This window comes from Passer montanus, unplaced genomic scaffold (genome assembly GCF_014805655.1).
Source record: "Passer montanus isolate IOZ18808 unplaced genomic scaffold, ASM1480565v1 scaffold1, whole genome shotgun sequence".
Classification (NCBI taxonomy): Eukaryota; Metazoa; Chordata; class Aves; order Passeriformes; family Passeridae; genus Passer; species Passer montanus.
In genome coordinates this window covers 23,452,051-23,466,828 of record NW_024356504.1, presented here as the reverse complement: position 1 = coordinate 23,466,828, position 14,778 = coordinate 23,452,051, and the positions used below count along the sequence as shown (strand labels likewise).

Sequence of the window (14,778 nt, the reverse complement as noted above, 5' to 3'; positions counted from 1 at the left end):
ATAAAGCCTGACAATACGGCTGCAGAATTAAAAAGTACATTACTCCAGCACCTTGTAAAATATATACCCAGTGATATTGTGTTGATACTGGCCAGATACAATTAGCTGCTTATCGATGGATGAGATTAACTTCTTAATTCAGAGTGCTGGTAGGTAAGGATTCCTGTCACCCAGCTGAGCTCAGGAGGGATTTAAGCCATAAAGCAGATTTGGAGCGTGGGGGAGAAGTGTGGGAGGACAAAAGGCAGTGCTGGGGGACACGAGGGAGGGGAGCTCCCACAGCCTGACTCCTCCAGACAGCCTCTCCACGCTTCCCAATCCTGCCATGAACTAAACCTCCACAATAAAAATATGTCCCTGTCTGCACGTGGTTTCATAAGCACAGGGAGTGTTAGATTCTACAGAAAGGAGAATTCTACAGAGGGCACACACAGGGGATGTGAGAGCCCCAGAATGCAGCCCTGCCACAGCTCAGGGGCACAGCAAACTTTGCGATGAAAAACGAGCAGCAGCTCTTAAGGAGCTGCTTCTCATCCACTCATTTAATTAAAAAAAGGGGGGGGAAAAAGGGAGAAAAGACAGAAGAAAACCCCAGAAGCTACAAAGTGAAAAAAAGACAGAAGAAAAACCCAAAAGCTTTTATGTCAGAGAAAGTGAAAATATTAATTGCATTCCTGGACTTGCCATCCCTTGAATCCAACTGCTGTCCATAAACTTATTCCTCCAGTGGCAAAATGTTTTTGATTGAAAGAGCTTTCCAATTTAGGCTTTGCCTGCTGCATTTCTCAGGGCAGGTTACAAATGCTCCTGACCTCCCTCCCTCTATTTCTTCCTTGCCTTTCCCCCCATGCTCCCAAAGGAGGCACAGCAATTACCAGATCCTGGACATGCACTCCTGGTCACAGCCACTTCCCTATCCAAAAATATATTGTAGTAGAAGTCCAATAAAAATTTGCAAATTTTGGATCCTCAGGTGTTGGGGCTGCTGCCACAGATCATGGTTTGTTCTTCAAGAACTGCCAAATGCGAAAGGCAAAAACACTGAATGGAAAAAAAAGAAAAAGTATAGTGAAGCTTTTACTAAGATTAAGACAATATATTAAGAAGCAAGAAACAATGCACAGACATGGCCAGACCGTGGTAAAATGACCTTCAGAGGAAGAACAAAAGATGGAAAAATTAAAGCTCAACAGAAAATTATTAAAAATACAGATAAGTACTTAACAGCCAATATGGGAAAACATACATCAATTAGAGAAATTCCAGCTTCTGAATTCAAATAATGCAGAGTATATGCATACACCTGGATTCGTGTACATATGGGCAAGCCCCATGGGAGGCACAAACATTAAAAAGAAATGTAAGGGAACATCACACACTAATGTTATTGAAGCTCTGCTCCACAGTCAGATAAAAGATCAATCTGTGGATTACAGCAGAGCAGTGCACGCTGCTGCCTGTAATGCAAATTCAAATGCCACACCACACTCACAGCAAAGCCAGAAATGGGCTGAAAATTCTCTTCTTCCTGTGGAGAAGTTCCACTGGCCCTAGGTGTTTGTCCTCACCAGCAGCTGAATGTGTTTTTCTGGAGGGAATGGCAGGAAAGGGGAATAATTTCATTTTTGCACATTAAAAATCTCCAGCAACTCCTGGTTCAGAGACTCCTGAGTTCAGACACAGGTTGTTCAATTTTCTTGTGAGGGCAAGAGGAGGGGCAGACACTGATCTCTGCTTTGTGGTGACAGTGACAGGACCCGAGGGAATGGCCTGAGATTGTGTCAGGTGAGGCTTAGGTTGGATATTAGAAAAAGGTTCTTTCCCCAGAGGTGGTGGGGCAGTGAACAGGCTCCCCAGGGAAGGGTCACAGCTCCAAGAACTGCAAGGAAGTGATTCACACATCTCGAAAGAGCTCAGAAGTGTTTGAACAATGCCCTCAGGCACTTGGTGTGACTCTTGGGATTGTTCTGTACAGGGCCAGGATTTGGATTTGATGATCCTTCTGGGTTCCTTCCAGCCCCACAGATTCTGTGATTCTGTGGATTAAATTAATTTCTCTCCCATGAGCCAGCCCCATAACTGCAATTTTTTGGCACACAGAATTCTGTAGCATTTTCTACAGGCTACTTATGGATATGGGACTGTGTTTGAGAAATGTCCAATAATACCTGCCTGTGACGGGGTATCAAGATAATTTCCAGTACCCTTCTTCAAAAGTTTCATCCTCTAAATGAGCAAAACCCTCTCCAAGTCTGAGCATGCTGTAAATCCATGTACAACAGCAGATGTGCATGTAAATGGAGGAAGTGTTATGCAGTAAGGGTTGGTATTTTCTCAATAATTTCATTTTTAGCACTATAGGTTTACTTTTTTACATGTATACTAGGATCAAACACAGTTTTAAATGCTAATCTTTGGTGTGTAAAACAAGGTCATGTTCAAGCATGGCAAATCTAACCTGCTTATAATGCTTAATATGTCAGTCTCTAGAGGAGATTTATTTTTCCATACTTAGTTTCATTCCCTCCTCCTTAACCTCTTCTAGAACATTTTATACTCACAATCAAAACACAGTACCTCAGCTGCATGCCATTAATTTATTATTTTGTTTCAATTATTATTTTGCTCTGAATCCAGCCCCACTTTGATTTGCAATTGTTCTATGAATTTAAAAGCAAGTGACACTTTCAAGGTATTATTTAAATTGTAATTCTTTCTTGAACACTTATGTGAATATTCCCAATCATAATGCTAGGTATGAAGAGCCTTTGTTTTTCTTGCTTGTTTTTCAGACATGCAAAAGCCCTTCTGCACAAACTACAATTACAGCCTTTATTGTTCAGAGGCATGTGCTTAAAAGAAAAACAAGACAAGCACCAGTTTAATTGCTACTACAGATATTCCTGACGTAAACTGATTTCTGTGGAGTTTGGCCCCAATCTGAAATAAAAATTAAAAAAACAAACTTATTTACTTTAACTAACTATAAAGAAATATATAAAAAAAAACCCTAAAGTTTTGAGTGGATAACAGATGCAAAATCATAATGCTTTAACTGCCAACCAGCAGCACACCAAAAAGCCTTCCATCTCCATCCAACTAAAACAATGCATTCCTCACATATGGTGCTACTTATTTTTAACAGCATAATTTCAGCAGTACCCAAGTGACAAGAACAATCGAGCTTGATTTCTTTGTGCAATTATGAAGAACCACAGTGTCCAATCAATCAAACTGGTTGAGACTCCAAACCCCAAGCAAATGGAAGGAGACATCATTGGATTAAACAATAATGGCTCATTCCCTTGTTTTGGGAAAGGGGAAAATGTGGTTTTTTGTTGTTTAGGTTTTCTAAATTGGATTGTTTAAATTATTAGCTGGTGTCTAATTAGGAATCAAAAATACTTAATGAATGCTTACCTGCCACATAGAGGTGTTGCAAAGATTAGTTGGGTAAGCTTTATAAAATGCTTTGAAGATTAAAAACACCCCTTAATTACAATTGGATAAAGTATAGAAAGATACTAAAGAAGGCTGCCAACAGCCTGAAGTGCCCCTTCTGTGCTGGAGAAGTTCTCCTTTGTGCAAGCTGTGTCACTGGACACCTGAACTTGTGGAGTTTGCTCTCCTATAGTAGAGGCAGCTGTGTAATTCCTCCCTCCTTTTGGAAATGCTGCTGAGTGGGGCTGTGAGACTCCCACATCTCTCCACCATCCTCAGAGCAGCAGTGACTGCAGGCATTGCAGGTAAATGCTCTGTTTTAAATGCCAATCATCTGCTACCTCTGTGTTCAATTTTCTGGTTACTCTCCCAAATGACAGCTACAAAATTCAATGCAAATCATGCCACAGTGGGGACTTGAAAATTTTGGCTCTTTGAAGCCTCTTCTCCTAGATTGTTCTTCTAAGTTTCTTTGCTTTTTTTGTTTTGTTTGGGTTTTGGGGATTTTTTCTTTTCTTATCTCTGCTGCTGCTTGAACACATGAATATACATTTGCCCTTGCCTTCCCAGGTCTGTCTTCTAATTCACAGAGGCCTCATGCAGCAAATCCTTTTGGCTAGTGTGTGGCAACTTGCCTGACTCCGAAGGACCACATGCAGCTCAGAAGAGAAAATAAATTCATGTGTGTCATAGAGCTGCCGGGAAAACAGAAACGCTTGATTTATACCAAAATCCTGGTCAGCCTGTTATCCTGTGTCACAGCTTGTTGCAATGACTTGCTGTCTCACAGTCTGATTTTTTTTTACCCTCCTAAGGGTTGGTCATTGCTTGTAATTTGTGCATGTTACATAACAAACTGTCTCTCAAGTGGTTTCAGTGCCAGATTGGCCAGGGCAAATGCAGGAGATCCCTGTAGGGGTTTATCAGAAAGCTGCATTCTGACATCAGTGATGCCAATCCACACTTCCTCCAGCACTGAAATGGCTCACGGACTTCTGGTGAGGATAAAAACAGAGGGGGAAAATCACCATCCTCTTCTTCCAGCATTTCAGTTTTTCTTCTGTCTGTTAACAAGAGATCCAGGCCCAGTTTTATGTATGGATCACTTTCTGTCTTTTCTCACAGCCAGAATGCATTCACATCTATTTATTTGCATGGCCCCCAGCACAGCAGAGAGGTGGGTGTCTCATTAATGAATTATCTTCCCTGCACTGCTGCAAGGCACCGAAGGCTGTTACCATCTCAGCCACCTCCACCTCTGGTTGAGAGATAAGGAAGTGAGGTACACAGAGAGTCAGTGATTTGTATTTGCCCAAGGTGAAGCAGCCAGAGAAACTGAGGCACAGTGTGTGCCTGGCCAGAGGCAGCCCAGCAGCTGCACTCCCGGTGGAGCAGCACTGATGTGTTGGTACCAGTTACACTGGCAAAAGCAGCATGAGATGGATGCTGTAGCTCATTTTAAGCAACAAAAGTTCTTTTACAGAGAATTATAAGATTTATTTTTTTTTTTCAGCTGGGATGGGTAGTTTGTGCTGTGTCTCCTCACCAAACCCTTTACTACAAGACTCTCTGAGTTTGCATACATCCATTGAAATCCAGTGCTCACTCATCCTGGCTGCTCTGCTCCCCATAACTTATTATTCCAGCTTGTGTGGCTCCAAACACCTCCAAGGTGAACTCACTAATACCTGCATTTTAGTGCAATTTCAAAAAGAATATTCCAGTCCAGCAATCTTTACTTAGAGAAGCAGAGGCACTGAAATTTGTGGTTTCCTTGTGTAAGAGGAAATTCAGGCTGCAGGTATCACACCCAGATGAGGATACAGCAGAGACCACAGAGCTTCAGTTTCCATCCCTCTTTCTTCTCCCATGCTGCTTCTCTGGATGTTGTCTTTTCCACTCTCCCAGGTCATTACAAGTGTATGCTCATGAGCACGTTCTGGAAACATGCTTCTCTACATCACATCTTGCACTCCAGGTCAGAAGTTGTCCAGGATGCAATAAATTCCCATTATCTGTATTTTTCCCAGCACAGAAAACACCTGAGTCGCGTAAAGCTGTAAATAAACAAACAGAAAGAACCTCTTTAAACTTACACACAATGTGGCTTTTAAGGAAGCAAGGGAAGGGATTGGTCTAAAATTCCACCTAGAATAATTTTTATTTTGGCCCTTTTTCTCCTTTGCTTGCACAGTGCTGCAAGGCTGCTCCTCCCCAGGAGCTGCTGCGTTGTGTGAGCTCCAGTGCCACCTGCAAGACCACCAAACACCAAACAGGGAAGGCAGGGTCAGCCTCTCTGCTCAGCTGCTGCCACTTTTCAGGAGGAAAAAAACCCCAACAACCTTGGACAATTGCAGTGGTGTCTCTCTGGAATCCTTGTTTTCAGAAGGCTGGCAATAACTAGCTCCAAATGGAAATCAGACTGTGTCATGCCATGTCACAGTGTTGATTGTTTTTCAACTACCCTTGCTTTCCTGGGTGTGCACCCCTTCTCCCCTGCCCCTGCTTCCTGGCTTGAATAGCTCCCAGGTACAACTCAAACTGCAGGAGGGAACTGGTGCGTGACTTAATAAATTTATCCTTTGACTTTCACTGCTTCCACTGCTGTCACAAATAACTTTCGATCTTGAAAGTGAAGCAGCAAACATGGGCCAATGGAAAAAAAAAAAAAAAGGTGGGTTTTGGTTTTGTTTTTTGTGGTTTGTTTTTCTTTTCCCCAATGTGATTTATAGCCAAACACTCACACTGGGAGGAATCACGTTTCCCAAGCTGGACTAGTAGAGATGGTTCACTGTCACTGGCTGAAGAAATGCAAAGTGACAGCAGCAGTCATGCTCTGCTGAATATGACTGATATCTGAGAGCAAATTATTGTCAGTATTTGGTAATAATTTCCAAACTTTAGCTCAGATACCTCTGTGCTTTGCATATTGGCAAATGCTAGGTAATGGTGCAGAAAAATGAGTCACCATTGTAATTGGCTTTGTGTATTTAATAAGGCCCTGATTACACCTAATCTCCTCATTGAGGTGCTTAAATTAAAGACAGCTTTAGAGAACCATGTTCCTTTAGTCAGGAGAGAGAGCCTGACAGGTACAGAGGGCAGCTCAGATCTGAGATTCCTGAACACACATCCCTACATTGGGAAATGGAAATCAGTCTCTCCTGGCCATGACTCAACATGCTGTCATTTAAACCATTTAAGAGCAACACTTTCAGCTTTGGGATTTTCTGTATTCAGGGAATTTGTTAATAGATAAAAGTCTGAAAGCAAATATAAAACTAAAAAAAAAATTAGAAAGTTAAGTCATGCATGTCCTGCACATATGTTTTGTCCATCCTTCATGTGTGTCTCTCTTCAAGAACGAGAGAGAGGTACAGTCCCCACAGATGTGCCCAGTGTGTGCTGGAAGGGCAGGAGCTGTCAGGAGCAGGGCAGCTGGTTTGGGGGCAGGTCATCTAGCCTGCTTTCATCCTCTTCATACAAACCAACCAAAACCAGAGGAAAATACTTTGGAATCCTGTTATTGTGTCCTTTAAGACTTTTATCTGTGTAAAGCCACCTCTCAAAACCGAGAAAGACATTTTCATCCCCACCTACACAGCTTTTTCACTGACCCTCCAGGTTCACGCAGGCTCTTGGGTTTTAGTGGTTTCCATTTTCAGGAAAGTGAATGAAATCTTGTGATTTCAATGAGGATTATTTGGGCAAGCTTTGGTCCATTTCCCTGCACTTCTTGTCATCTCATTCCAATTTATTGTTTTCACCTGGTTTCAGAATTTTTGCTTTCTAATTTAACATTTCATTTCTTTAGGTTCTTCTCTCTCTTTGTTTACATTTCTTCTCTAATTTCAGGATTTTAATTGGAGTAATTTTGGCAAGTTTTAGTCCTTTTCACCGCCCCTCATTTAATCTCAATCCATTTTGTTGTAGTCACTCAATTTCTAAATTTTGTAGGTTTTTTCAATTGCATTGTTTTTGATCGTATCTCCTTTCCAGAGCATTTGCTGACCTCTATTCTCTGATTTAAAGATTTCAATGAGGATTATTTGGGCAAGCTTTAGTCCATTTCCCTGCACTTCTTGTCATCTCAATTTATTGTTTTCACTTGGTATCAGAATTTTTCCTTTTTCTCTTTTTTAAGTGTTTCATTTCTTCAAATTCTTCTCCTGTCTCTTTATTTACTTTATTTCCCTGATTTCAGGATTTTAATTGAAGTAATTTCGGCAAGTTTCGGTCGTTTGCACTGCCCCTCATTTCATCTCAGTCCATTCGGTTGTAGTCACTCCGTTTCCAAATTTTCTGGGGTTTTTTCAATTGCATTTTATTTGATCATACCAAAAGGTATCAATTTGATCATATCAAATGCTTCTTTACAGAGTGTTTGTTAGACTTTGTTCTGTGATTCCACAATTCAATTCCTTCTCCTGAAAGGAATCTTACACACTTGCCGTAAACGTCTCGTTTGTGTGCACCCTCAGATGAACAAATGTGGGACACAAGCCCCGGTGTGGCTGTCGCTGAAGTCTGAATCCCTGCCAGCTCCTGGGGAGAGCAAGAGGCTGACGGGCTGTGCCACCTGGCAGGGTTTTGGGGGCACCAGGGACTGCTGCCTGTTCCAGATCCCCGTCACCGTCAGGAACTGCGGCGCTTTCTTTGTGTATCTCTTGCAGCCCACCCCAGGATGCATGGGCTACTGTGCAGAAGGTGAGGACCAGCAAAGTATTTATCAACAAGATTGCTTACGCCTCTCAGGCTGGGCGTTCAGAGGCCCCGGTGCTGCAGTGTGCATCTCGGCGACCTTGCGAGTCAAGCGTCACTCCCGCTAAGGCGCCAAGCCTGTAGGAAATAAATCAGTGGCAGTCCAAGGTGTTCCTGAAGAATAGCTCCTATTACCAGTGCAAAATGCAATCTGGTGTGTATTGCTGAAGCGTTCTGCGCTTGGTTACAGCTCACGTGTAACCTTTCTCACTGTCTTTGGCTCCACTTTGGCTTGGAGTTGCAACGCGAGTGAGCGGAGGCATCTCAGCTGCACCCAGGCACCGTATCCAGGAGACTGTCTCTAAGGCCTCTCCTTATCTTCAACAATGCAGTATCCCCCCTCAAAAAAGGTAATTCTGAAACTCTGCAAGGAGAAAAAAAAAAAAAAAACAACCCTGGACCAAACTGATAACATCTTTTTCATGACATTTATATAATTGTTCTCATCAGAAATAATTTTCAGCCTACTACGAGAGATGTAACCCCTGTTCGGTAGCTAGGAAACAAAGGGAAAGCAGAAAGCAATTGCTCATTCAGTTAAACCTCCTGAACTTTGGAGCACAGCCAGGTGCATATAGATTTCATCAGAAAACATGCTCCTTTCTCAAAATGAAAAAATTACCTTTATACTTTCCTTTTAGTGTTTTTGGACAGAAACATGACATAGAGAAACTAGGGTTATCAGCTTTTCAATTGGGCAAAATCCAAGCTTAAATAAATTTTAAAGAGAAAGATAACTATTTTCTTATCTTTATCAATATTTTAACATTCCTACTTGAAGAAGAGGAAGGAAGAAAGGCTCAAAGGACATGAGATTAATTCAGTATTTGAAATAAAAAAAATCCATTAAAATAAATGAAACCGATTCTTACTCCGAAATTACTTTTTAACTGAATAGTCATTTTTTCAGTTTAAGCTTGGCTTTTTTATAAACTATAAGATTTCCACCACTCTTGTTCAAAGAATTTTTTTGCCAATACATTTTGGGTGAATAATTTTGTCCTATGTGATGATTCATACCTGTTCAGTGATGTAAAGCCACCTGCATTTCTAAGGTAAGAAAGCTTATCCCTTCCTATCTATCCCAATCTCATTTTCAGTGTGGTCCAGTCCTTCAGAGTGTTTAATTTCTTGCCTTTAGGATGTTTTTGCAGTCTCATGCATTGGATGGAAAAAACACAAATCTGGAGTTTTTTTACTGAGGTTTTTTACCTCATGGCTTAAATTCAGCTGTAAATATTGCACCACAAGAGGCTCTGCTGGGTCCAGCTGCCATGGCCTTGTGTCAGGGTCAATTCCCCAGCCCCGTCTGCTGGGGGTTCAGGAGCAGGACAGCAATCAGCGCTTCTGAGCTGCAAAACAAACCGAATTTAAAACTCCATAACTTGGCAGAAAGGACACAGCTGGGAAAAGCAGAGTTCGTGCTTGCAATTCCACTCACATCCTCCCCTGAGCTGATCACCTAACTCTGTCCTTCTGGGATAATTTCCTGCACACAGCCATGATGTGAGCCACAGTTTGAGGCAACATCTCTAAGAAATGAAATACAAAAGGGTATAAACAACTGGTCTTTATTCATCTTTTAAGTAACTTGTTTCTTACCTCTTGCTGTTTGCCCTGGACAGATGTTAACGCATCGGTTCTCTGTTCTGCTGAAACAGCTTCATATTTTATTCTCTTGGGTTCCCACATATTATATTTTCTACACTTGTCCAAAAAAGTTACTTAATTTATCCTTTCAAAACATCTGAACCAGCTTCATGTTTTGTTTGAGTCTGGGTCTCTAGAGATGAAAAACATCCCCTTACACTATTATACCTCTCTTTGTTTCTACTTTCTAGGGGAGTTTAACAGGAAGAAATGTTTCAGACTTCATTACTTGTTGAAGCCTACGGAAAGCAAGTTGTATTTTTAGAGCAATAGAATTATTCTGGGCAGAGGGAGACTATATTGAGCAGACCTAGCCTAGATACATCCTAAAACAGCCTGGAAAGGATGTTCTCAGCAAGGCAATAGAGGCTGGCTGCTTTCTGGGAGTCAGTTTACCTCTGCAACATAGTGATTTCTCATATCTCTCCTGTGCTTATTGCAAAACTTGGATCAAAAGGCTGTGCTCCAGGGAAATGCAAAGCTGAGGACCTTTGCCAGGGTAATTAATTTGTATTAATCTGAGCCCTTCATTTCAATAATGTTTTTCTCACTGCAAAATTTAAAAAAAAAAAAAGTCAACAACAACAAAACCAAAAAACCACATTCAAAACCAGCAGGTCAGATGGTATAACAGCAATAGGCAGTCAGGACACAATTAGCAATTTTTGCATTTAGTATGAAACACACCTTCTTGCTTGCATGGTTACTAATTAAGCCACAGGAAGATAAAATGTAGTGCTTCTCCCATGTTTAATTGCATTGACATCTTCTTGTTAGGTGAACAACTGTAACATCAAAACGACATTTTGTGCCACATCCCTCTTTTGTTTTCCTTTTCCAGACAAGCCCACAGCCCTGGCTTTGCAACCGGCCATCACTCCCGAGCTCGTGCAAGGCCGAGTCCACCTGAAGTGCAGCTACAGCCCCCCTGCCCCTGAGCCCCCGGTGCACTTCAGGGTGCTCTGGTCTCGCCTCTCCAGCCCTGGGAAGAGGGAGCAGATCCACCAGGAGACAACCCCGCAGCCGTTTTCCTACGTGGAGATGGACGGTGTGAATCTCCGCCTGGGAGACACGGTACCGCCAGCCGCCTCCAGCGGCACAGGGCACACACCCACAGGGATCAAACTCCTTCCCAAACCCTTGCTGTGCTTCCATTAGTGCTGCTCCTCGCTCCCTCTGCTTAGAGCTGCTGCCCAAAAAAGATCTGAGAATGCTCCACGGCAAGATTATTTAATAACATTAACCGGGTTCAGGACCTGTAAAATTTCTATGAATTGCAGTGAGTTCTTGGAAGGTATTTTACCCCATTCTAAAGGCAAATTGAATATTTGCAGTTACATTACACCTTGAATGCTCTGAGGTTTGTATAAGTGGTGGGTACATGTGCCTGAGCCAATTTTTGCTTAGTATTTTTGTATCTTGAGGCAGTGAGATTTTGCAGCAGAGGCAGGCTCAGCTGCGTGCACTCAGTAATTTTTATATCCATGGACCAGAGACACAATAACATCTTTTCACAGGAAAAAAAAAATTATACATTTTAAAAGAGAGAGAGATTCATTTTATGGGTTTTTTTCTACGTTGTTCTGCCTCTCTGATTCCAAATTCCTGGTTCAATAGCATACTGAAAGATAGAGTTCATTACAAAACAATCTTTAAGAAGTATATTTGATGGCTTACACAGCAACAATGATCTGCTCTCAACAACAACAACAAAACAGAAACCAATACAGATGTGGGAAAAAAAATGACTTGTGTATGAATTCATGGCCTTTTATGGTTCAGAAAGAAGACTTCTAAATTTAAATTAGGTTCATAACTTTTACAGGCAGAGGGACATTAGTGATGCTACAGCAAACAGAATAAATAGGGACAATGTCCTGGTGTTAAAAGGGGGTTGGAAATAGTCTTGGTATTTTGCAGCTCTTCTTTGAGATCATGAAATCATGGAATACCAGCCCAAAGTTCATCGGGTCTAAAAGTTCAAGGTTCAAGGTTCATCTGGTCTAAATTTTCTTGGCAAAAGCATAGTCTAGACAAGACAGCCCAGCACCCTTTCCTGCTGAACCTGAAGTGTCCAATGTAGGGAAATCCACCACTGCTGAGATTATTCCAATGGATAACTGTTCTCATTGTGAAAAAAATTATTTTTGTATTGAATCTGAATTTTCCTTCACCTTTTCCATGTTACTACTTTTAAAAAGGGACCCTCCATCTTTGAATCCACTCTTTAAAAGCTGGAGTATGGTGATGAGGTTTCCCCTAAGCTTCCTTTTATCAAGGCTGAATGAACCCAACCTTTCCATCACATGGCAGCTCCCCAGACATTGGCTCATTTTGTGGCCCTTCCCTGAACCCTCTCCAGGCTGCCCACATGTTTTTGTGTAGTGATGATACAAACTGAACACAATATTCCAGATGTGGCCTGAGAAATGCTGACTGAGATAACGATTTCTTTAGCCCAGTTCAGGATCTGACTGATGATGCCCTCACATGTTATAAAATGAGGCAGATAATTCTGCCAGTTTAAGACAAGTTTGTGCTATGAAGAGATATTCTCATCCAAATTATTTCACTTGCAATCATTTCAAATCTTGTTTTAACATTCCTAAGGGATTCAGAGAAAATATGGTTCTGTTAATAAGTAGCATTGCCAAATCTTTATAAGACTATTTTTATTGTATTGAGTTTCCAGTAAGCCCTTCTTTGTCCTCTGCTGAATCTACGTGTTTAATTTAGTGGGTTTAGTGAGACTAAAACATTCTCTTCCTTGTTAGGCTTCTTTAAAGGTCTTCATGGCCCATTAGACTAATTGTAATTATCCATAAATCATCAGGGGTGAAAACCAAGCAATGAAGCTGCAGCTGAGAATTCAGTTTTACAAAATAAAGATTTTACAAAAGCATTTCACTGTTTGCCATCCCAGTCTGGATGTCTAACAGGAGTCAAAAGGGAGAAGACTCTCACCTCCAGTGGTGTAAATCTGAAGAAATTTAGCACTTGTAAGGCTACCCTCGAGGAAAGATGCAGAGGGAAGAATATTCTCTCCATTAAAGGGAGGCCAGGTTCACACTGGTATGAGAGGGGACACAATAAGTCAGGAGCACTTTCCAGTACTTTTCCCTTTTTCCATGCAGAGCCCAATGGTTGCATCCCCAAGGCTGTGCACTGACAGGGTGCACAAGGGGCATTCAAGGCAGAATTTGTCCCTCAGGACATTTGGAAAACTGCTTGCCTTTTTTGAACCTTTTTAACTCATAATCTCTACTTGCACAATAACCTGCATTTGGTTCCACACATTCACGGCCTGAAATCAGCACCTTCTCTGTTCCTTTCTTGACAAAAAACCACAGCCAAGCAAGATTAATTTTTTTTACATCACTTTTTGGGTGGTTGATGTCAATGCTGTTCTTTGTAAAAACATCTCCAGGTAATAGGTCAGTCACATAATGGAATAGTTATTGATATATTTTAATACGCAGTCAAACCTTAGAGAAGAGTTGGGATTTACCAGCCAGCATTCCTGAACTTGTATTGACTAAACAGCCAGTTATTTTTTAATAGCCATCATGTGTCCTTTCTTCCCCCCATCTTTGGGTTCCAATTTTGTTATTTCAGACAGTAATGCTGGCAGCATAATGTTCATGAAACTATTGCAGTCTTAAATAAATCTATAACATGCCACTATTTCTCTATAAGCTCTGAAAGAAGCCTACTCCATCTGATATGAAAATCCTGGCATTCCTAAGCCTTATTTATGTGATAGTGACAGAGGTCATTTCATTCCTCGAGGCACAGCCATCTATAAATTATAGCAGCACACTGTGAGTAATGAGTTATGCTAAGAAAGAAAGGTGTTTAGAAGAAAACTGTGCAGATTTTGCTCAGCACAGCAATCCAAAAGTTCACATGGCGAGGATCAATTGTCACCCTACATAAACCACGGTGCTCATTGTAAAATAAGAATGTTTAAGCAAAACCAGCCTTTCTGAGCTCTGTGATAGAAGTGGCTGCTTTGCATGGCACTCTGCAACAGAAGGAGATTATGCCCCAGCCAAAAAGACAGCAGATTTTTGCATCAATGTATAAAATAACTATTTTTCTATCACAAGGGAAAAAGTGTGAAATTTCATAGAGTGGTTTGGATTGGAAGAGAGCCCAAAGGTCATCCAGTTCCAACCCCCTCCAAGGGCAGGGACACCTGCTAGGCCAGGTTGCTCCAATCCCGTCCCAGCTGGCCTTAAACAACTCCAGTGATGAAGCAAGAGACCCTACAGTCCTGTTGTTCTTGGTGCTGAAGAAAGCCAGGTCTTGCAGAGCACTCACACTTCATCTCTCAAGGAAAATAGGATTTTTGTCTTATTGCCAGCACTTCTAAGAGATGCCCCAGTTCAGCCCAGGGGAGAGAAGCAGCTCATTGCAGATGATGGATTCACTGCATTTATTGCAGTTAGACAGAAAATCCTGGGCATAAATGTTAAATCATATTAAGTCTGTACCTATAGAAATACTCAAGCACTTGGAAGGCCATCTTGAGGGCTTGCCCCTTCTCCTCTCCCAGAGATAGTAAGGTTAAATCCTACAGACCCCCAGTCAGCACTGGCTCTCAGCATCTCCCCTTCATGCCCTTGGCTCAGCTCTCACTGACTCAGACTCTGTCACTGCCCAGTTCAGAGGTCTGCACCAGCATCTGGACTCCAAAGTGACAAAGTGGCATTTCCCCATCTTAAGTACTAATCCCCTTCCAGCCACTGGATTTGTCAAAATCAACAACAGGAATGGAAGACCTGCCTGTTTGTAGGTCACAGCTGAGTTTACAATTTCTTCCTTAACCTTCAGGTAGAATATGAGAAACATCCCCGCAGAAACAGAACTCTGGGTGAACTTGAACAGAGATTTTAAAGCAGAAAGGGTCAGAGAGATGATGAG

General features: G+C 41.7%; 1 protein-coding gene across 1 annotated transcript in view; it reads left to right on the top strand.

Moving 5' to 3' along the window:
• Positions 1-14,778, top strand: part of LOC120502356 (von Willebrand factor D and EGF domain-containing protein-like) — a 164,234-nt gene that overhangs the window by 38,465 nt on the left and 110,991 nt on the right. Inside the window, exons 3-4 of the mRNA XM_039710115.1 lie at positions 7,923-8,148; positions 10,694-10,926. Of these exons, the coding sequence (XP_039566049.1) occupies positions 7,923-8,148; positions 10,694-10,926 (459 nt within the window). The remainder of the gene's footprint in view (positions 1-7,922; positions 8,149-10,693; positions 10,927-14,778) is intronic.